The 22,918-nt window shown below is 35.3% G+C and overlaps 1 protein-coding gene across 1 annotated transcript in view; it reads right to left on the bottom strand.

Moving 5' to 3' along the window:
- Positions 1–22,918, bottom strand: part of MYOM2 (myomesin 2) — a 152,338-nt gene that overhangs the window by 92,886 nt on the left and 36,534 nt on the right. Inside the window, exons 7-10 of the mRNA XM_003757920.2 lie at positions 12,402–12,490; positions 12,266–12,316; positions 10,310–10,474; positions 2,416–2,577 (exon numbers count right to left, since the gene is read on the bottom strand). Of these exons, the coding sequence (XP_003757968.1) occupies positions 2,416–2,577; positions 10,310–10,474; positions 12,266–12,316; positions 12,402–12,490 (467 nt within the window). The remainder of the gene's footprint in view (positions 1–2,415; positions 2,578–10,309; positions 10,475–12,265; positions 12,317–12,401; positions 12,491–22,918) is intronic.

A 22,918-nucleotide genomic window follows, 5' to 3' on the forward strand; every position in this document is an offset into this window, starting at 1 on the left:
CGCATCCTCCTATTCTCTTTCTCCAAAGAGCAAGAAAAGTAATAAGACAAGAGAAATTGTACAATATGTGTGTCTGCAGACACAACTGCATATCAACTAAACAAGGGAATAGAGAATGTGACATGGTAAAAAGGACAATAGATTTAAAACCATCAGAACCATTCAAGCTATGTCCTTTTACCTCTCAGTAAGTTTCCTTCTGTGTAAAATAAAAGGCTTACATTAAATTATCTCTGAGGCTTCTTCTTTATCTAATAATCTATGTGTTCCATGTTAGGCAAAAAGGGACATTGGTTGATACCCAGGGCAAAAATGTTGAGCAAATCTTAAGGTCCCAGAGGCTGGGCAGAACCTAGAGAGAAATAGAAAAAAGAAGCAGAGACCTAGGGCACAGATCTGTTATAAAGTATAGAAAGCCTCAGGAACAATTGTCTAAAACTCAACTATTATTGGCATCCTTTAAGTAAAAAATAGTCAAGGACTTTATATGGTGGTTAGCATGGAAAGTGTGGGCAATAGGGGACACAGAGAGGTGGAGCTACTTGAGATACATTGAGTAGTCATGGAATATATCATTGTGACCTCATTAGTAGATAATTTTTTCTCATCATATATATTTTAGCATACTTTGTCTTATCCCTTTTACCCATTTTCTGTCCTAAAGATAGCTGTATGCTGGCTAGCTATTCCCTAAATTGGACATTCTATTTCTTTTCTCCATGTCTTAGCCAGACTCTCCCATGTGCCTAGAATTCTCCTCTCCTAAGTGTTTTGAATCCTTAACTGCCTTCAAACTTCAGCTCATATGTTACTTTCTATCCCATGTTTGTCCTAGACTCCATTTTTTTTAGAACTCTAGCCTTTTCAATCTACCTTTTACTTATTTATCTGTGTATCTAATGCTTTGACCAACATAAGCTCCTTGTAAGCATGAACTATTTGAATCTCCAGTCCAGCACAGTGCCTTGCATGTTATAAGTATGACACAAATACATTGTTTCTTTATATTCAGCCAGAATTGTAATAGGAAGGAATTTGAAAGAAATATTGAAGACCTTCACAATTTAAATAAGAAAGGCATAATAAATGATGAGACATCACAGCTTAGTGGATTTTAGCTATGTCTTGGAGTCAGAAAAACTTGAGCGCAAACCTCCCTGTCTCTATGACCCTGGGCAAATCAGTAAGTACCCCAGCAACTTTTTGTAAGATTCTTATAATATACATGTTATTGGAAAATTCTAAAGTTATGGGATTTGGGGAAAATTCTGTATTTGAAAGCTATACTAATGACTATCTTAATCTTCTCTTATTGACTATATTTCCCAATGATTTATTAAAAAGTAACATGCCATACTTTTACATACTTTTGTTGAGAAATAGAATATTGCATATAACAGCAGATATTTTAAATTGCTGATTGGTCTTGTTAATTTGCTTTGGGAGGGCAAGGGAAGGGAAAGAGATTCAAAGGAAAAATGTAGATTATACAAAAATAAAATGCATCAATAAAGAAAGTAGGAAGCATTCAGACAGATCTTCAATATACACGTACCCTATGATTAATGTTCCTTACTTCAAAACATCCTAATTCTCTACAACATGCTATTATGGTTAATCATTGTTTTTGTAAAGTAATCTACTTATGGTAGAATGTGACAAATATATCTCTTGTAGTTTATTGTGCCCAAGTAGCTTTTTGGCAAGTAGAACTACCAGGTTAGAATATCATTTACTGTTATTTAATACTGTGACCATTAGGTCCAGTCCCTAAAGTATAAAAACAATAGTGAACATCTCATGATTTGGGTCTACTGCCATCTTTATCCAAAATTGTCTTTTTACTTCCAGTTGTCAGTTGATCCTATTTGGTTAGCACCATTATTTTCTTCACCTAAATGAATAAAGGAATAAGGCACAATGATGTGCCAATACCCAAGAAACATTTAAAGAATCAGGAGTCTGCTGCAGTTAGTGGACAAATTCCTCATGGGAGATCAAGAAAAAAAGGTAAATAGGAATCCCTCAAGATGAGAAGGTGCAAAGGAAACAATGTCCTTTAACCTGGAGCCTATGAACTTTTCTATTGTTATAACAAGTGTATTTCCATGTAAGTAATTTCGTGTGTGTGTGTGTGTGTGTGTGTGTGTATGTGAAATCGGATTTATACTTACATATACATTTATACTTATATATACTTTATATATATAATTTTTATTTATTTTATATATATATATACACACATGTGAACATTATACATATATACATATATATATATATATATATATATATATATATATATATATATATATATATATGTATACATATATAATCCACAACAGAAAAAATGTTAAGGAACTCTTGTAAATACAGATCCATAAAATAAAGATGAAAGTAAGACAATAAAACCAATACCTTTTACAAACATAAAAGCACTGTGATCAGTCACGCCTCCTCTTGAAATGATCCTTAAAGTATAAAGGCCTTCATCATCCTTATTCAGGTGGCCAAATGACAGTGACGCTTGTCCTTCTCCAAAGAACATTTTTGTCCACTTAGATTCTTTCAGCAATACATCTGGAAAAGCATTTAGACTTCAGTTTGACATTGGCTCCCAGTTTTCAAATTCCCCCAAACCAAAAAAACAAAACAAAAAACACTTAACCAGCAAACTGTTAAGCCCATTAAATTAATATTTTAAATTTTAAAAGGCTTGATTTCTCATTTTTTCTTTTTCTAAAATTAAATATATTTCCACATTTAAAACTTCAAGTAATTTTCTTTAATATTCTAACAAATATGTAACACAATATAACAAAAACATAACTTACAGGCTTATCAATATACCCATAGAATCATTGCTAGGTTAAAGAAAAACACTATGGGAAAGATATTCAAAAAGTTACAGAGAATCACTTGCAAGTAGAACTACCATAAGATAGCATTTTAAACAAATAATAGCATCATTAGAACCACAATGTCATATGGCCGAAAATGAAAGCACTTTTATAATAGAGAAATAATATCACTTTGAAGAAAAGAAGTCATGAATTCTTTTAGTGTGTACTTTATATTTATAGTATTGTGCTGTGCTTTGAGAGGAAATGTAATATAATGTATCAAACACCATCTTTGGGGCAGGGAGATTTGGGTTCAAAAACTACTTTTGACCTATGATCACATAAGCTCTTGGTACCCCCAAGCAATTCTCCAAGGGTAGAAGTTACAAATGAGCTAACAAGATATACTAGGAATGGATGGTAAGGAGAATTCCTGATACAGATTAAATACAGAATCTAAAATTAAAAAATCAAAAAAAAATTATATCATATTTCCAAATCTCTTTGTTTAAACACACACACACATGCACATACACACATGCACACACACACATACACACACACCAAATACACAAACATATGTGAATATATGCAGCAAAAATGTATGTCCCTTGAGAGTTTGGACTGTTTTTGTTTGTTTGTTTGTTTTTGTCTATTAAATAGAATAGATCTCTCACATGTATTACTTTTATTCTGCAATTTCAGTATTAATGTGTTTTTCCTATTTCTAGAATGACTTTGGAGGGCAAATGATTGCTGGAAATATATATATTTACAATGTAGGATTCCAGGCCCTCCTAACCTAATTTGCTGATTTTTTTTCATTTTTCACCTTTGAAAACACATAAGGTTCTGTCAGACTGGACAATCCAAGAGTATCTTCTAACACTTAACTGACTGCATTAACATACTTGTCCTGGAATATTACCACTCTTCTGAAATCTTCTTTGGCCACTGCCTAACACAGTGATATGTCTCTCTAATGAATTCATAGTTCTTCAAATCTCATTTTCCATTGAGTCATACATTAACTTGTGTTGTTCAGTCATTCAGTCGTGTCCAACACTTTGTGATCCTGTGTACCATAGCACACCAATATTGCCCATGGAAATGGTTTGATATTTCCTCCTCCAGTGAAATAAGACAAAGAGAAGTTAATGACTTACCAATTATACAACTAATAAGTGTCTGAGTAAGTGGGCAAATTTGAATTCAGTTCTTCCTGACTCCAAAGCATTGAGCCACCTAGCTGCCTCCAACATTGCTTTATACCATCATATATGTATATAGATGTAGATATATAAGCATATGTATAAATAGCATGCATGCATACTACATGCATATGTAATGTGTGTATATATATATATATATAGATAGATAGATAGATATACACACACACACATATAGACTGTGTATTTTATAAGTGTGTATAATTTCCTCTCTACATCAGAAGTTGAGGGTAAGACATATTTTTTTTACTCCCATTGCATCTTTTATTCCTAAACTTAGAACCTTGTCCACAGTAGCTGATAACAACAACAATAATAGTTAAACATTAATATTACAACATGTTGCCAAATACTGTACTAATCTCTTTATAATATTGTATCATTTTATTATTAATAAATGTTTAATTGGTTGATATTGAATTAACATTTATGAGAAGCAGCAAATTTTACCATAAATTATTGGCTTTTAAGTTAAATAACTCGAGTTCAATTCTTGACTTTGCTATTTACTGTGTAATCTGAGGCAATCATTTTTATCTCTAGATTTTCATTTCTTCATCTATAAAATGAGAGCTTTGGAAACAGTGATATGTACTATCCGTTTTGACTTTAAGTTGTATGATTATTTTTGATGAATTATATATTTTAAATTTCAATAATATTTTATTTTTCCAATTACATATGAAGATGGTTTTCAATTCATTTTTGTAAAATTTTGATATCCAAATTTTTTTCCCTCTCTCCCTTGTATTCCCTCTCTCTGGCAGTAAGCTACCTGATACAGGTTATATATGTACAATCATTTTAAACGCATTTCCATATTGGTCATGTTGTGAAAGAAAAATTAGACAAAAGGGAAAAATGAGGGGGGAAAAGCAAAGAAAAAAATAAGACACAAATAGAATGCTTCAATTAATATTCAGTCTCCATATTTTCATAGTCTCTGAAAACAGATGGCATTTTCTATCCCAAGTCTATCAGAATTGTCTTGGATCACTATATTGCTAAGAAGAGTTAAATCTTTCATAGTTGAACATTACATAATTTTGTTGCAGATATATACGCAATGTTCTCCTGGTTCTGCTCCCTTCCCTCAGCTCAGTTCATATAAGTCTTGCCTGGCTTTTCTGATATCATCCTACTCATCATTTCTTATAGAATAATAATATTTCATTACATTCAAATACCATAACTCATTTAGCCATTACCCAATTGGTGGGTATCCCCTCAATTTCCAATTCTTTTCCACTACAAAAAGAGCTGCTGCAAACATTTTTGTACATGTGTACAAGGGTCCTTTTCCCTCTTATATTTTCTTTTTTAGAAACAGACCCAGTAGCAACACTGCTGGTTCAAAGGATATACAGTTTTATAGACCTTTGGGCATATTTTCAAAATGCTTGTCCAGAATGACTGAATTAGCTTACAACTCCACCAACAATAATGTTATATATATTTTAAAATTAGTACTAAAGAGTTAATCTAGAGATAATTTTGATAGCTAACATCATCAGTGTAAAATAATAATAATAATAATAATAATAACATTTACATAAAACCAGGTTCAGAAAGCACTTTATACATTTTATTCATTTTATCCTCACAATAATTCTGTATGGTAAGTCTCTATCTTAAAATTAAATTTTAATTAGTTAAAGAATTAAAGAAACCCAACTTTAGAGAAGTTAAATGCTAGGGTTACACAACCAAGAAGTATCTAACAGTAAAATTTGACTGCAGGTCTTCTTGACTATAAATCCAGTACTTTATACAATAAGGTTGTTTTTTTCTTAAATATGATGTAATTCAAGTCAAGTGACCAAAGCAAGTCACATAGGAGAGAGTTGTTGTTTTTTTTTTCAGTCAGTTACCTCTGCTTCCATTGCTATTTTGTGGTAAATAACTTCCAAGAGTTCTGAGGCTAGTAAGTATAATGTCTTCTATTTTATATACATATATATATATATGTATATATGTATATAAAATAGAAGACATTATACTTACTACATATAAATGTATATATATAAATACATATATATCTTTGCTTCTAGACAGGGTTTGGGGATAGGAATCAGGTATTTCCTTTTATTGAAAATATCACCACTGCTATACTCTGAAATGAAATATATAAACTTGGGAAAAGTCACTCAAGCTCAATTTTCTCATCTATAAAATGAGAGGGTGAGATTAAATGGTCTCTTAGGTGTCTTTCGGATCTATGACCCTAACCACTATGGAGAGGAAATATATGTGTGTCTGTGTATTTTCATATATATATAAACACACACACATATTCACACACATATCTATATGTAGATATAGATATGTGTGTATGAACAATGTACATCTGATTTACATGATTCATTTAAGAGTGTAGGACAGAGTCATCTAATTCACATGTTTCTCAGGAAAATAATCACCAGTACAAACTCTACATCCTGATAGATTTATCTGGTGAGAATGCTTCTTTGTGTTCCAATGCAAACAAGTCCTTAATTTGGGAGAAGTGAAGTATTTTGAGCAATTGGATGAAATGAAATGATGATACCTAGCCATGTATTGGTATCAGCTGAAAGAATTAGGCCTATTGGTCTGTTCATAATTGGGCCTATGCATACCAAATAAGGAATTCCAATAGTGAGCAGAGAGTTTCTGAGTTATTTGAATAGAAAGTTTGCTCCTTAATCAAAGGGTAACTAGGGAAGGTAGGTAATAAGGCTAGAGAGACTATCCTCTCCCTTGGTGGGAGTAGGGAAATGTCATCCAAGGGTCTGGGTGGATAATAAATAATACTTTCAGTCAGGAGCTAAAAAAAAAAAAAAAAAAAAGACTAACTTGAAACACCAAGGAAATGGAGCTTTTAGAGAGCCTGACTTCTTCGGAACTAAAGAAATTAGAGTTATGAACTCTACAGAGGCACCAACATTCAGTACCCAGAAAAGAGAGTTATCCTTCAAGGAATTTCTTAAATGTTTTAATAAGGAAGACAAGGACTTCCATTACCTGAAGCCATGATTGACTCTCTGGTGACATGAGATCTTTGAACTTGAGCTCATTTCTCCCTGGATTCTACTTACTTATGGGTATGCTGCCATTTTGAAATAATGGTGTTTTGTACAAGCATCTTAATATACCACCTCAGAAAATAATCCTTTTCTAAGAGTCATTTAGATCAGGATAGCTGGTACTCAATGGGTTAAAGATCAGAAAAGGATTTGTGATCAAAAGAGCTATAAAAATAGACCCAATTCCTCAGGATTACCCCTAGAATCCTGAGAAGAGTAGCAGTCATTGTCTTCTAGAAAAGCAGTCTGCTAGAACAAATGGAAATTAGAAGAGTAAGCATTGAGGAAATGTTTTAAAAAAAACACCTTAAAGTTCACAAAATTACTTATAACAAACCTAACTTCCCCTTAAGTACCTGATATTTATCAGAGAATATCATACTTTTATAAATATCTTCTGACTACAAACTATAAGTATAGAATTCCACATGTATGTAGATATTCAATTCAGCATATATTTATTAATGCCTGCATAAGATTTAGCATAAGAAAACCTGATTTGTGAAGTAAAAGCTGATAAACATGAAAAATAGACATTGTAAATGATTTGCAAATGATCCATGTTTCTGTGATAGTTGTCAATGCCAAATTATAGAGAAAGAGAGACAGATAGACAGAGAGAGAGACACAGAGACACAAAGACACAGAGACAGAGACAGACAGAAGAGAGACAGAGAGACAGAGAGAGAGAGAGAGAGAAAGAGAGAGAGAGAGAGAGAGAAAGGATTTTCCTTTCCTGCTCATGGAAAGTTCCACATCTGTACTAAAGGAAAATACTTTTTTTTTACACTATTAAAATTTGCAGCCAATGTTCAAAGTAAAACAAGACCAGTTCATGGCTTATCATTGGCACTGAGTTTTTTAAGAATATATAATTTTTAATGATTTGAAAGCCAGAACTATGAATTGAGGCCTCAACCTGAGAACTATAATAGTTTTATTATTACAACATCAGCAGCCATCAGAAATGATATCCAAAGTGACTTTGAGTCAACCAAAAAAAAATGATTTTATTGTAAATACTCAGTTTGTTGGAACTTTTTCTTATATGACTGCTTTAGTATGATAGCCTCAGAGGATTGATCCATTTTAAATTGTGTCTTTAATATCAGATATCCAATTTGCATAGTCCATTTCTCCATACTTTTTAAAAGGATTTCACTCAACTGACTGACATTGCCTCTGGGGCTTAGTTTCCATCAAGTGGCTTGCAGCTTATTAATTTTAAATAGTAAAAATATCCTCTTGCATGTTAATGACTAAGAACAAATCACAGACAATTGTCCTTATAGCTTTGCATTTAAATAGCAAAATCTTTTGGATTTTTTTTAAGATTTTCTATCATTATGATCAGATCTGATGGGCAGCTTTTGTGGGCAAATTATATTGAAATATCGCAAGATTATAACCAGAAGTAGAGTGTTAAACTTCAGTAAATTTTCACATAAAGATATTCTACTCAAATTGATCAATACTAATGAAATTCCCTTGGAATTTAAAGTCCAGGTTCTCTACACTTAAAGTTAAAATTTCAAAGGTTGACATCAGTATCATTTTGGGTATCATGGGGATTTTTCCTGTCCAAATTCTATTTTAACAAAATCTGTGTTTTCTCTACTTCTCAAATTCCTATCAAATTATGCTAGAGATCCAGGAGGATTTTCCTTTGATACAAGCAACTTGTATATTTAATATGAAATTATTGTCATGTTTATAACTGTCCTAACAAAAAATTCTATAAATTAGGGTACCCTAAACATTTGTACTTTTGTATCTCTTTATTTTTGCTCATACTGTTTCTCCTCCCTGAAAAAAAAATACTTCCTCATATTAAAATCTGTTCCATTAGTCTGAGTGACTCCATTATATCCAGTCTTTCTTGTCTTCAGTGGTCAGTTTGTTGAATGAGGTCAAATGTACTTTGATTCTATTCCCTCATTCATTGCATTACCTGATAACTGCACATAACCACATGGGCTTTCCAATTCATCTCTTTTATCTCTAATCTTATTTTCCTATGATGCATGGCAATAAGGAAACTACTAAGAGCAATGATCCATTCTCTTTTGGAAACATAAACCTATCTGAATTGTTTTTGCTATTAATTTGAAAAGTTGCCTATAAAAAGAGGAGGGGAAGATGGGAGGTGAATTTGAGGCTTAACCCTCATTCAATGAACTTTTGCCTTGGATGTTACAATTTTCATTGTTATAATTCAATCATTTTTGTTGCATATGACTCTTTGTGAACCCATTTGGGGTTTCCCTGGCAGTTAATCATTTCCTTTACCAGCTTATTTTCCAGATGAGGAGCTGAGACAGAGTTAAATGATTTACTCTGGGTCACAAAACTAGAAAGTGTTCAGATGCAGTAAATTGGATGGAGAAATAACCAAGAGAAAACAATGCTCATGGTAAATATTTCCTTTATCTATCTAAGAGCAACACCTCAGGAAAACCACAGAAGTAGGGCAGATTGGTTTTGATCTTCAAAAACCTGCAAGCAAAACCTATATTTCCTACTACTATTCCAGGGAAAACAACAGTACTATTGACATCATTTTGACTCAAGGTGGCTGTTAGGGTGATATTCTTAAGTAGCAACAGTAATTTCTTTCTGGGAACCTATCTAAATTCAGAATCCCCAAAGTTAATCTGTCAACAATTCCTTTGGATAACTTTCAAGGTCAATTACATTACTGCCAAATTCTATCTAGTCATTCAACATAGCTTTGGCTGCCTTCAGCTAATGGTGTAGTCAAATATTTATCTGAAAAAGTAGTTATAATAAAGGAGCTGCAAAATCAATACAAATGAATCACTTTTCATTTCCATGCATAGAATTCAGAGATAAGTGAGAAATTGTCCAAGTAATCTCCTTTCTATAGATCACATGTTCAACTTTAAAAAAAAAATTTACTAAAGTCCTCCCGTGATGTCTCAAGATAAAATGGACACTGGGTTCTCTATAACAGAGAAGTGCAAACTGTACTGTACCAAGTTGGAAATCTATTGAGAATAGACCCTGGGATATGCAACCATCTGAAAGACAGCCTAGCCAAAGCCAGAGATGCTTCTTATCACTCAAGAGTTGGCCATCAGAAGATGTCTGTTGTTTAAAGAGATGTTCACACTAACAAAATCTCAGAATTCAGAGAGACAGTAAAGCTACTTACTATCTCTGTACCATTCAACCCGAGGCTGGAGTCTTTTCAGATCAGGAGTAACCACCAGGGAGCACTTGAGAGTAACAGTTTCACCTTCTGTTTTAAAGGTAACTCCAAACTTTTCCAGAAACTGAACATCAAAATGGGTATAAGGAATTATGGATGACAAAGGCACTGAAAAAAATAAGTAACAGGCATCTGTAAGAATGACAGGCAATCCAAGTAGATTTTTAAAGCAAGGCATGAGCTACACAGTTTAAAATACTTCATTTCACTCTTAATTATTATTTTAAAAAATTATCTGCCACTTGTCCAAAGTGGCACTTTTACTGCTTCCAAAAGAATCAGAAAACAATCATCCCTCAATAACCTGGTCTAAAGAATGGAAGCAAGGAAAGGCATGTGAGAGGTTATTTGGTATAATTCATAGAAAATCAACCTTACTGGGAATCAGATAACTTCACTCTGCCACTATTTAGTTAAATGACCTTGAATAAATTACTTAATATCTCTGGGACTTGTTTTTCAGGATTTGGAAAATAGATAAATTCTAAGGGCCCTCTATAATCCCCACAATTAAGATAATCCTCAAATCAATTAATTTTTATTTGGCATAGGAATATAGTCAAGGGGATACCCTAAGACATATTCAAACATTTGCTCACTCACCATTTCTACATGTATGATAAGTATTTGAGAACCAAAAAACTACTATATGAATATCAGGAAAGTTTATGAGTTGACAGCCTAAAAACCTACAACAGGACATAAAAGGCCATAAGATTATAAGTTATAGGATAATAGGATAATAAATTTAAAAGGGACCTTACAGGTTATTGAGTCCAACCCTATCATTGTATTGACAAGGAAATAGAGGCACTGAGAACTTAAATGAATTGTCAAAGATTATACAACCAGTAAATGTCTGAGACAAGATTTAAACACAGGTCTTCCTAACTCTAAGTCTAGTCTACTAACCACTATGCCAAGACACTGGTAATTCATCCATATGATTTAGAACTAACAATGTACAAAATCTATATAGCAGCTATAATGGATAATTTTTACTGAATTTTTTTTTTGGCTTAATTGTAAATGCAACTGATGTATTCTGTGAAAGTACAAGATATTTTACTTCAGGCTCTTCCCATACAGACCTTTGGTTTATAATATCCAAACTATGAAATTGGGATAAAGTCAAAAAACCATTTAAACAAATACAAACATTTTCATTTAGAGGCTAAATTGTACACAGCTTATGAGTGATCTCTCACTCTCTTCATTCATGCTAGTATTGATTTTTAGACATTTCCCCACTAGGCTATAGGTAACTTTCACAATTCACAAAAATCACTGTGTTAGAAAAATGGTGGTTCAAATTTCATGGACTAATGAGGGGAAGCTATTCATGTGATGTTGTTAAGAATAAGTTTGACCCAACCTATCTTCCTAGCCCCTGTAGACCAACAAAATCCAAGGGATGACTTTGAATAGCCCACAGCAACAAATCAAGAAAAATACCTCCATTTGGTCCTCCTATATATGCTGCTTTCCCCTATTTGAAAGTACTTGAGATCAGGGACTATCAAGTTTTTTGTATTTCTACCTCCCGCACTTAGCATAAACTTTGATACATAATAAGTACGTCATAATTTTTTAATTCATTCATAATAGTATTGGCCTACCCTAGCAAACACAATGAAAAGAGATTTCAATTTAAATATATAGTAATAAGAATCCTTTTGTCTACAGGGTTTTTTTAATCATATTTTTAAGAATCATTTAATCCTGTCTCTCACACAATTGGAAGAAAAGCTAATTGAATCTTGGATTGTATGAAAGCCATCCTTGAAAAACTTTAGAAATGTATTTCTACTTGATATCAGATAAAATGTTGACTTGTGAAATAATTATTTCTATACAACATTTAAAATCTTCCCAAAAAAGGAAAAATAAAACACTTACACCCAATGGGGAGTCCCACAGAATGGTATGGTTCTTCTTCTCCTCGGAACCCTGCAAAACAATTCATCAAAGATTGTCAAAAACAAACAGGAAAGAGGGATAGAAAAGGCATGTCTCTTCCCACTTTAATACTTACTCCTAACAACCACAGCAGCATTTGTAGAGACTTGTCCATGGACATTGGTTGCCACAGCTGAGTAAGTTGCAGTATCATCAAAATTTGCTCTGAAAAAATCAGAGAACAATCACAATAAAACAAATGTTAGAATATATCATAGACCTGTCAGCTAATGATGAATGAATCAAATTGATTAAATAAAATGTTTTTTGGAGAGTAGAATATCTCACCTAGACCTTTTATACTGATGATTCAAAGTCAAATTCAAGAAAAAAAAAAAGTCAGGTATATTTTTCACATAAGAAAGCATCTCACAACAATAACAACATAATAATAATAATTTGTGTGTGTATATATATATACATACATACATACAAATGTATATAAGTATATAAATACATTTATACATATATACACAAATATATACATATATTCACACACACATAATTAGCATGGGCAACTGTAAAGGACTGAAACTCTGAGTTGAAGCACTGAGGACGGACAACAGAGCACTTAAGGCTAACTAGCGATTGGACAATACTCTATTAGCATATACTTGGAAAATGGCTCTTCCCACTATTCTGTGCTGGTTCAATCTTTTGGTGCATACAGAGAAGTGTGGGAAGGATTAGGGGAGTGAAGTAAGACAAGCCAGAGCCACTTTTGGTGATAGACTAAGAGAAAGGAGGTTGTGGAGATCCTGCATCCATTCCCTTCACTTCTACCCCTAAAGACCAAGAATAAAGACCAAGGACTTTTGCTTATCCTGACTCCAGTTGATTCTAAGGCATCCAGGGTACTAACTTGGTCTTCACATTTGGCGCCCAACGTGTGGACCAAGGACCCTAATTTCACTGAAGAAGTCCCTGGTGACCAAGAAATAGGGTGAGTATTTTAATAGACAAATAGGGAACTTACTTTGTTAAGGACTAAACTAGTAACCTTTTCTAACTGAAATGGGGGAGATATTAAGAAAAGATTCTCCCCCATCTCCAGCCCCACCCCACCCCTGCCCCAAAGGGTACTATAGAAAGCATACTTAAGTTGATTTATGGGACAAGGCTTAATTATAGCTTTGTTGCAGATCGCTAAACTCTTGGGTACATTAGAATGCATGTTCCCTTGGTTCTTAAAGGAAGAAAATATAGGGCCAGATAATTGGAAACTAGTAGGAGATCAACTATGTTAATACTACAATGATAAAGGTCCTGGTTCAATTTCCAAGGAAACATTCTATATATACAACATAATACAATTGGCCTTAAAGAATCCTGCAAATCATAGAAAAAAGAAAAAACAATCAGAACAGCCATATGAGGAAATGTGAGGAAAAAGAGGAAGACAAAGAACAGATTAATAGCAATATCACCAGAGGGCATGAGGAGTTAAGTGAGGATGAAGGGCGTGGTGAAGGGCATGGTGAAGGGTATGGTGATTCTAGCTCTTTACAAGGCAGCTTCAACTCCACCTAAACCAGAACAGATTCTTGACACACCCCTGTGATGACCACGTATTTTAAAATCAGCCTGATTCAGGAATTCAGGTTAAGGGAAAATCTTCAATCTTTATTCTCAGTAGAGGTGAAGAAGGATCAGAGGTAAAGGGGGATTGGAGGTAAAGTGAGATTAGCAATGTCAGCAGCTGCATCAAGAAGCCAGTCAGACCAGAAGCCACGAGACCAGAAGCCACCAGAGCAGAACCCTGCCAGCAGTCTCTCTCCACCTCTCTTCCTGCCCCTCTGCCTCCACCCACCAAAATCATCATTTCTTGCATAGGGCTTGCACAGAGAGTGGGCGGGGGTCATTTTTTCTCCAAGCATATATATTAATAGCGTATGGTCCAATTACTATTTACCCTCATGTGCTTGGGACCTCAGTGCATCAACTTAAGCCTCAGCCCATTACAGACCCCCATCAACTTCACCTTCCGGGATGGAGGGAGGAGGAGTAGTGGGAGGGACAGTGATATCACCAGCAGCTCCCCCTAGCAATCACACCCTCCTATGACTAGATTGCAAAAGGCACAATTTAAAGCCACAAAAGAAGGGCAAGATTTAGCTGATTTGAAAATAGGAATGTATTCTGTGATTCAACAGTTTAACTCTGCAGGTCAAGGAAGCAGAAGATACACTCCTTTTGATATAGAAATCCCCAAAGACCTGAAAAAGGCTTGCAGTCTTTCTGGGACTACATCAGCTTATGTTAAGATGTTATTACAGAATTTGGCTTATGAAGTCTTAACCCCTAGGGACTGGAAATCTATAGCAAGGATATGCTTAGAACCTGGACAAAACTTGTGGTGGCTTTGTGAATATAGTGAGCTCTGTAGGATACAAGCCGAACAAAATACTTAAAATGCAGTTCATGCTGCAATCACCTGTGACCTACTAACAGGTGGAGGTTCCTATGCAGACATCACAGTACAGATTAATTATTCCATAGCAACATATGAGCAAATTGCTGCTAATGCTATCAAAGCATGGGCTTCTCTCCACAATAAAGATGACAAGGGTGAGGACTTCACAAAAATACCACAAGGGCCAAATGAACCCTTTGTGACTTTGTGGGACGTTTGCAAATAGCTATCACAAGAACTAATGGTGAAAATGTAGTAACAGACATTTTGATAAGGCAACTTGCTAAGGAAAATGCTAATGAGGTTTGCAGAAGAATTATACTAGGACTGCACAAGGATGCTCCTTTAGAGGAACTCATAAGATGCTCTGCCACAGTGGGCACAAATCCCTTTTATAGCCAGGCTATGATGCAGACTTCCCAAGATCCCAACATGGAAAGACAGGCTCCCTTCTGGCAAGGGACTCCCAGAAAGGAGACTCATCAATGCTTTCAGTGTGGTAAAGTAGGGCATCTGAAAGCTCAATGTTGACATAGAAATAGAATGAGAAAACAGGGTGGGAGAACAAGACCCAATACCCCATGTCCAAAATGCAACAGAGGTTTCCATTGGGCCTCAGAATGTAGACAGATTCAGAGAAACCTGATAAGGGACCCAGCCCCAGGGCCCCAGGCAAAAAACACTTGGGGCATGATGGCAGCCAATGGTGCACCCAAAGAGTGCCTAGAAGTCCAGTACCCAGACATGACCAATCAGCCAGGAAGCCATATGATGGGAGAAAGAGATTATACAATCAATCAGCCAGGAAGCAACCTGATGGGAGAAAGGGATTACAGTTAAGGAGAATAGAGTTGTATGCAGCTGGGACAACTGAGATACCGCCTGGAGAGGTGAAATCTGTTCCTCTCCAGCCTATGGATCCCTTGCCTCTAGGCACAGTAGGCTTGACCATTTCACCTCATTTTTGTGTGTACAAAACAGTGTCCATTCACATACTTATGTGGGAAACTGGGGAATGTGTAGATAATATCCCAGTCACTAATACAGGTAGACAGTGTGTGACTTATCACCCAGGGGAAGTAATAGCATCAGGTTTACTCATACAGAATCCAAATAAGCAACCTGGTGATAGTCACCCAGATTCTGATTCCAGACCACAAAATCCAGGAATATACTGAACAGCAGCTATAACAGCTAACTGACCCATGCTCATGATCTATATAAATGGCATACCATTACAAAGATTGGTAGACACAGGTGCAGCTCATACAGTCATTAGAGGTGCCAATTGGCCCAGTCACTGGCCAAAGATTAAAAAAGACCCCTACATGTCTGGTGTAGGAGGATCAATAGCAGCTGAAGTTAGTGCTGCCCCTATGAGATGGACTTTTGAAGGCTAATCAGGAGTCTTTACTCCTTTTATAGTTGAAAAAATCCCCATCAATCTGTGGGGAAGAGACGTTTTATAGCAATTAGGGTTAAAAATGAATACTTTGGTTTTTTAAGCAGGGCTGCTGTTGAAGGCCTGCCAACACTTTCACCTGTTCCTATCCAATGGAAAACTGATACATCAGTGTGGATAGAACAGTGGCCCTTAGGTAACAATAAAATTCAGGCCTTATTAGATATAGTACAGGAGCAACTTGACCAAGGGCACTTACAACCTTCTCTAAGTCCTTGGAATTCCCCAGTGTGTGTTGACTGATTTAAGAAAGGTGAATGAACAGATGGAAACTATGGGAACTCTTCAGCCTGGACTTCCATCTCCTACTCAATTGCCTAGAGAATGGCCTCTCTGAGTCATAGATATTAAGGATTGTTTCTATTCTATCCCTCTGGATAAGGAGGATATGAAAAGATTTGCCTTTTCAGTGCCCAGCATTAACTTAGCTGAGCCTTATGAAAGATATGAATGGATAGTTTTACCACAGGGAATGAAAAACAGCCCCACTATGTGCCAAATGTATGTTGCTGCTGCTCTTGCTCCAGTAAGAAAAGCATTTCCAAAAGTTATGCTATTACATTATATGGATGATATATTGGGATGTGCACCTGAGGAACAAATGTTAGAAGCATGTCTACAAAAGACCATAGAAACACTAACGAACTACAAATTGTACATAGCTACAGAAAAAATTCAAAGACATGCTCCTTTTCAATATTTAGGATATGAAGTATACCCTAAGATGCTTACAGTACAAAAACTGTCCTTAAGAACAGAGAAGCTAAACACTTTAAATGATTTTCAGAAATTGATAGGAGATATCCAATGGATGCAACCAGTGTTAGGCCTGACTACCTATCAATTACAACCATTATATGACATTTTAAGGGGAGTCACTGCTTTAAACTCATTACACCAGCTTACAAAAGAAGCTCAAGAGGCTTTGAGAAAAGTTGAACTGGCTTTATCCAATGTGGTTGAAAGAATCACTCAAAAACCCTTGGAAATATCAGTTTTTGCCACACAAGAGGCACCCACAGCAGTCCTTCATCAAGGAGACAGTGTGATAGAGTGGATGAAAATCCACACAAACACCACTGGCATACTCTTTAATCTTCAAGGAGAGACAGAGACATTAAGATGCCCTCCAAAAACAAAAGAAAGGGGGAGCCAGAGGTAACCCTAGCGAACTTCTAAATCTAGCTCTTTATACTATTAACTTCTTGATTTTTGACAAAGACGCACTGGCTCTGGTAGACAGGTTTTATAACCCACTGGAGGGACAGTGTCCATTGTGAGCAGCTCCACTATCTTTAGATAATCGCCAGGTGATGTGGAAAGACCCAGAAAGTGGTAAATGGAAGGGACCAGATAGGCTAACTGCTTGGGGGAGAGGGTTTGCTTGCATCTCTATAGATGGAGAAGGAATCATATGGGTGTCAACGACCTGGATTCACTTTGTCCATTGCAGAGAGATGGATCAGACCCTTAAAATGAAGGAGAAGACCCAAGAAACATCAGGTGGTTCCATTGCTGACTGTGCCCACCATTGAAAGAGTGTGGCAGTTATGGCGTTTGACTCATGGACATCGAAAATTTTTGGACTTCAAAACCCTCAGGAATCATTGGATTCTCTGAGATATGATAAGATTGTTATAGCACTTGAAAACCCTCAGGAATCAATGGATTTTATGAGAAATGATTAGACTGTTGCAAAAGTTCAAAATCTGCAGGAATCATTGGATTCCCTAACACATAAAAAGACTATTGCAGGACTTCAAAAACTTGTGGGGATCATTGGATTCCCTGATATGTGAAGCAATGGACAATAGATTGGTTTGGGACTATTTCTTGGCTGCTGAAGAAGGCATATGTGTGACTGTTGTTTACATACCCTCCTTCTAGGACTTCTTGCAATCTTTTACAATACCATGTTGATTTATATTGTTTGTTATATCACTACTTGCATGCGCAATTCATGATGGTGTGACCACCTGTGTTCTAAAACAAAAGAAAGTGGGAGATGTAAAGGGCTGAAACTCTGAGTTGATGCACTGAGGATTGACAACCAAGTACTTAAGGCTAACTACCAATTGGATAATACTCTATTAGCATATGCTTGAAAATGGCTCTTCCCACTATTCTGTGCTGGTTCAATCTTTTGCTGTATACAGAGAATTCTGGGAAGGATTAGGGGGTGGAGTAAGACAAGCCAGAGTCCCTTTTGATGGTAGACTAGGAGAAAGGAGGTTGTGGAGATCCTGCATCCATTCCCTTTACTTCTACCCCCGAAGACCAAGAATAAAGACCAAGGACTTTTGCTTATCCTGACACTGGCTGATTCTAAGGTATTCAAGGTGATAACTCGGTCTTCACAGTCAATCCTTTCATCTTGCCCAGTGGTATGTTTTTATACTTGACAAATTAAGATAGTTACATAGTTTGTTAATTCCAAAAAAAAAATCCAGATTATGTTCTAGCTTCTTCCCCCCTATATTTTAGATTGCTTATTCCAGACTATAGGCTGACTGTGGATTAATGAAAATGAAATGAATGGTTGTCTCTCTATTTGGAATTTCACACAAGTAATAAGTATCTTAGGATTTAAATCAAGCTTTCCTGATTCCAAGTCCATTTGTTGACTCTTGACTATGTATTAAATGAATGAAAATATTTATTAAATCCTTACTAATTACAAAACATCGTACTAAGATCTGGATACATAGATAGCAAATTTGAGACTATCCCTGCTTTCAAAACCTAACATTGTAATGGAGAAAGACAACATACAAAGCAAGTTTCAGCTAAAAGTCATATGAAAAAGTCTTTGCTCCTTAGGGCAAGTGAAAAAACAGATGGTAATGTTTCTTTATTAATTTCATTTCTGCTGTTGATACTACATTTATTTCTGATGTTGAAGGATTTGTGCTGATTTGTGAAAGCTGAGAAACATTTGTAGGTAGAACTATCTTCACGAATTTTGTACTAGTAGTCTCATAGTGTATTGAGTACATAAAAACTTGACACAGCATAGAAATTACTTACAACTAGGCCAAGGACATCTAAAATGGAGCAATAACTCATTAGGGTTATAACCATGTTTGCATGTATATAGTAGTGAATTCGGCCAATAGCTTCCTTGGGTTTATTTAGAGTTTTTCCATCTTATTATTAGTAATAATAACTTACAATTATTTAGAGGTTTTATAGTTTATAAAGATCTTCTTTGACCACCCCTTCATAGCTTCCATGGTCAATAGTTACAAAAAAGGAAAGTCTAGATACCTAACTATAGTATCTCAAGTACTGCATTCTATATAAAGCCCTTGCTGAACCTGACAGCTATTTTGTCAAAAAATTATCTTATATTTGCTTTGTATGTATTTTCTGTGTGCTGACATATGTACATGTCTCTCCCCCAATAAAAGCCTTCCTTAATGCATGTGGTTTCTAATGATTTTCCTTCATAGATTTCAAATAATACCTTGCTTTGTACCTCTCTAAAGGATTTATCTTGTAATGTTATAAATGATCTTTGAGGGCAAAGATTATTTCATTTTTTCCTTCATATTCCTAGCATCTAGCAATGTGTCTGATATATCATATGTATTTATTTAATGCCTACTGATTGATGGATGGCTACAAACCTTCCAAATCAAGTGCCACAAAGAGAAGAAGTAAACATGTTTTTAGAGAAGACAAATACAGGTAGACATAGTTACAAGTGATAGGAAAAAACAATAAGCCTTAAGGCTTTGTGATTGAACTTACTGCTGAAAAATTTGAGATGCTCCTGAAAACAAATATCAACAGACATTTCCAGTTTGTGATGGATAGGAGCAGCTGTAAAATAACCAAAATCTCAAAGGACTTAAAATACTGTCTGTGGGAACTTTAGTTTCCTGACTTCTGTAAGATCCTCATCTGATCAGGGCTGGAAGAATCTAGCTCAAATCTACTTCTCTGGCATCCTTATTTCCTGGATTGGAATGTCCACCCACACAGGATGTTTTCTGGAACATTCAGACTCATCATAAATTTAAGCATCCCTTGCATTCTGTGATGATTTAATTTTCACACATGGATGTCTCTGTGACCCTCAGTGTAGTTGCTTCAAGGATGTGGCACTAATTAGTCATTTTGTCCTTCATTGATGCATTCAAATAAACATCTAAGTGCCTATGTGAGCAAAACAACTGCTAGAGTAAGGAAAAATTATAAATAAGACCATAAGCTCCATGAGGACAGGAACTGCTTTACTTTTTTTCTTTTTATTCCCAAATCTAAAATGGTGCCTGGAACATAGTAGACACTTAATACGTGATTTTTTGATTAGTCAACAATTTGCCTTCATGGAACTTCCCAGTTAAGAGGAAGAAAAACACCAGAAAAAACAATCATACATAATACCAAATGGGTCCTTTAGAGCAGAGATGGATGGCAGACACAATTTCTTTTTGAAACATGCAGCCCATAACTGCCTAAACTACATTAAAATCAATGAAAACACAATAAAGAACAGATAATATTGCATTTTAAAACTTAGTCAATATACAGACCACAGGGATCCTTATATATGACTTAGTGGCTCCTGTATCTATCTGAGTTTGACACGAGTGCTTTAGAGAAACACAGAACAAATTTTATGAGCTCTGTCAAAAAAGGTAATTGCGGCAAATGGGCATTTCTTAGAGAAAGAGGTGGTACTTGAATTGAGCTTTAAAGTTTTAAAGATCCAAGATCTCCCCACTATAATTTTTCATGATTTACACATAAAATATAAGTAATCATGTTGAAGTAGCTTCTACTACCATGGGATATTTTTCAAGTTTTCTGTCTGCCAAGAGAACACCAAGTGGAAAGTGAGGTCATCCTAGCTCTTATTTTCTAATACCAATAATACAGAGCTTTAAAGGACCTTAAAAGATCACACAGATCAAATTCCTCATTTTATAGACAAGAAAACAGTCAGAGTAATCAAGAAATTTAGCCAATATCTTCTAGTCCATAAGTATCAAGCCACAATTTGAACCTAGGTCTTTGGATTCCAAGTCTAGTGTTTTGTTTTGTTTTTTTTCTACTTGTCACACCATGTAGGCTCATAATGCTCCAAGAGGAAAGAATTCAGATGCCCTTATGTTAGTCTTATTAAACTCATTTCTGCCATAGTTCTACTTGGAGTGAAAAAAAAATTCCATTACCCAAGAGCATATGGTATCTTAGCACACAAGAGGAATAAAGTCTCAGGGATTTGCGCCCTCTAATAAGAACTTCCCTACCTCTCTCACAGAGTTTAAGTGCATATGTGAAGTGTCATTGAAAGCCATCTGCTCTCCTTTAATTGCCACAAGCTCAGGGGAGAGATTTGGTATGACAGGTAACCAGGACCTAAAGCTACAGAGGTTTAAAAATCAAGGTCATCATCTGGTTGTTCACCTTGATGGAAAACTGGCAGCAATACAAAGTACAACTGCAGCCAACCCCCACTAGAAAGCACTTTGTTTTTGCCACTAATTTAGTTATATTGCAAGTAAAATCATTTCCCCAGGTACTCAATGATATGCCAGCTCTCTCATTACTATATAATAAACTACAATGCAGTTGTTAGCTTTGTCCTCCAATGTGATAATAACTGGGTTCCATGATATCTGAAGTGGAAACAATCTTAGAACTTATTTATCATGAATTCATTCAAAGATTCAGAGGTAGGAGGAACCGCAGAGGTTTTTTGTTTGTTTGTTTTTTAGTTAAGAAGGTTATTTGTCTAAACTCACATAGGTGGTTAAAAAGGTAAAATTTGGATATAGGTCATCTAGTTCAATAAATATTTATTAAATAATTATGCCATGAATAGAATTCTGTGCTAGAACTCTGGACTAATAAAGATACAAAGTTTAAATAACATGTGATTTTGATGCTCTTGAAGGTAAAAGCTTAGTAGGGGGACAGACACATTTATAGACAATTGTATAACAATACAACATAGAAACACATAGCAAAAATAAAAACTTTAGTGGGTCCAAGAGGTAAGGTAGAGAATAGAAGAAAAGAGTGGACGCTTCATGGAGGAAGTGAAATATGAGTTGGCTTTAAAGGACAGAGAGGAATACAAAGATGAAGAAAGAGTATTATCCACAGAATCAGAGAGTTATAGAATTTGACAGTAAGGAGTTGAATTGAATTTATTAACTAGTATCAAAATTTTAGAGTGAAAAATGAGGCATAAACAGAGACTATGGATCTGGAAAGGCAAATTGATGGAATGATTTAGGATTATGGTGAGCAATGGATTCTAGAGGAAGGAGGCAAAAAGAAATAGAAAAAAAAGGTAAAAGTTCAAAAGAATAATGACAGATTTCAGGCCTGTGGCGCTGGAACACTTTTGAGTGATACTGAGGTCAAGGGTATAAACATCCCTGATTGAAGAAGAGTCAGCATGAAATTCATATGAACTGAAGAAGATGATAAATTAGGAAGCCAGGATGTCTGAGGGAAGCCATGACACATGTCAAAATCCCCTATTTGAGTCAAGGAAGACTGAATTAGGAACTGAACTCATTGAGAAGGAGGGAGTACAACGTTGGGATCAGTACATAACAGCCACCAGAATCTAGAAACAGTAGCATCCCTAGAAGGAATAAGCTTCAAAGAGAGAGAGCTTATCAATATGCATTATATATTAATAACAAATAGCTCTTATTCCAAGAGACTTATATATTTAAGAAACTATAGTCTC

This window comes from Sarcophilus harrisii, chromosome 2 (genome assembly GCF_902635505.1).
Source record: "Sarcophilus harrisii chromosome 2, mSarHar1.11, whole genome shotgun sequence".
Taxonomy (NCBI): Eukaryota; Metazoa; Chordata; class Mammalia; order Dasyuromorphia; family Dasyuridae; genus Sarcophilus; species Sarcophilus harrisii.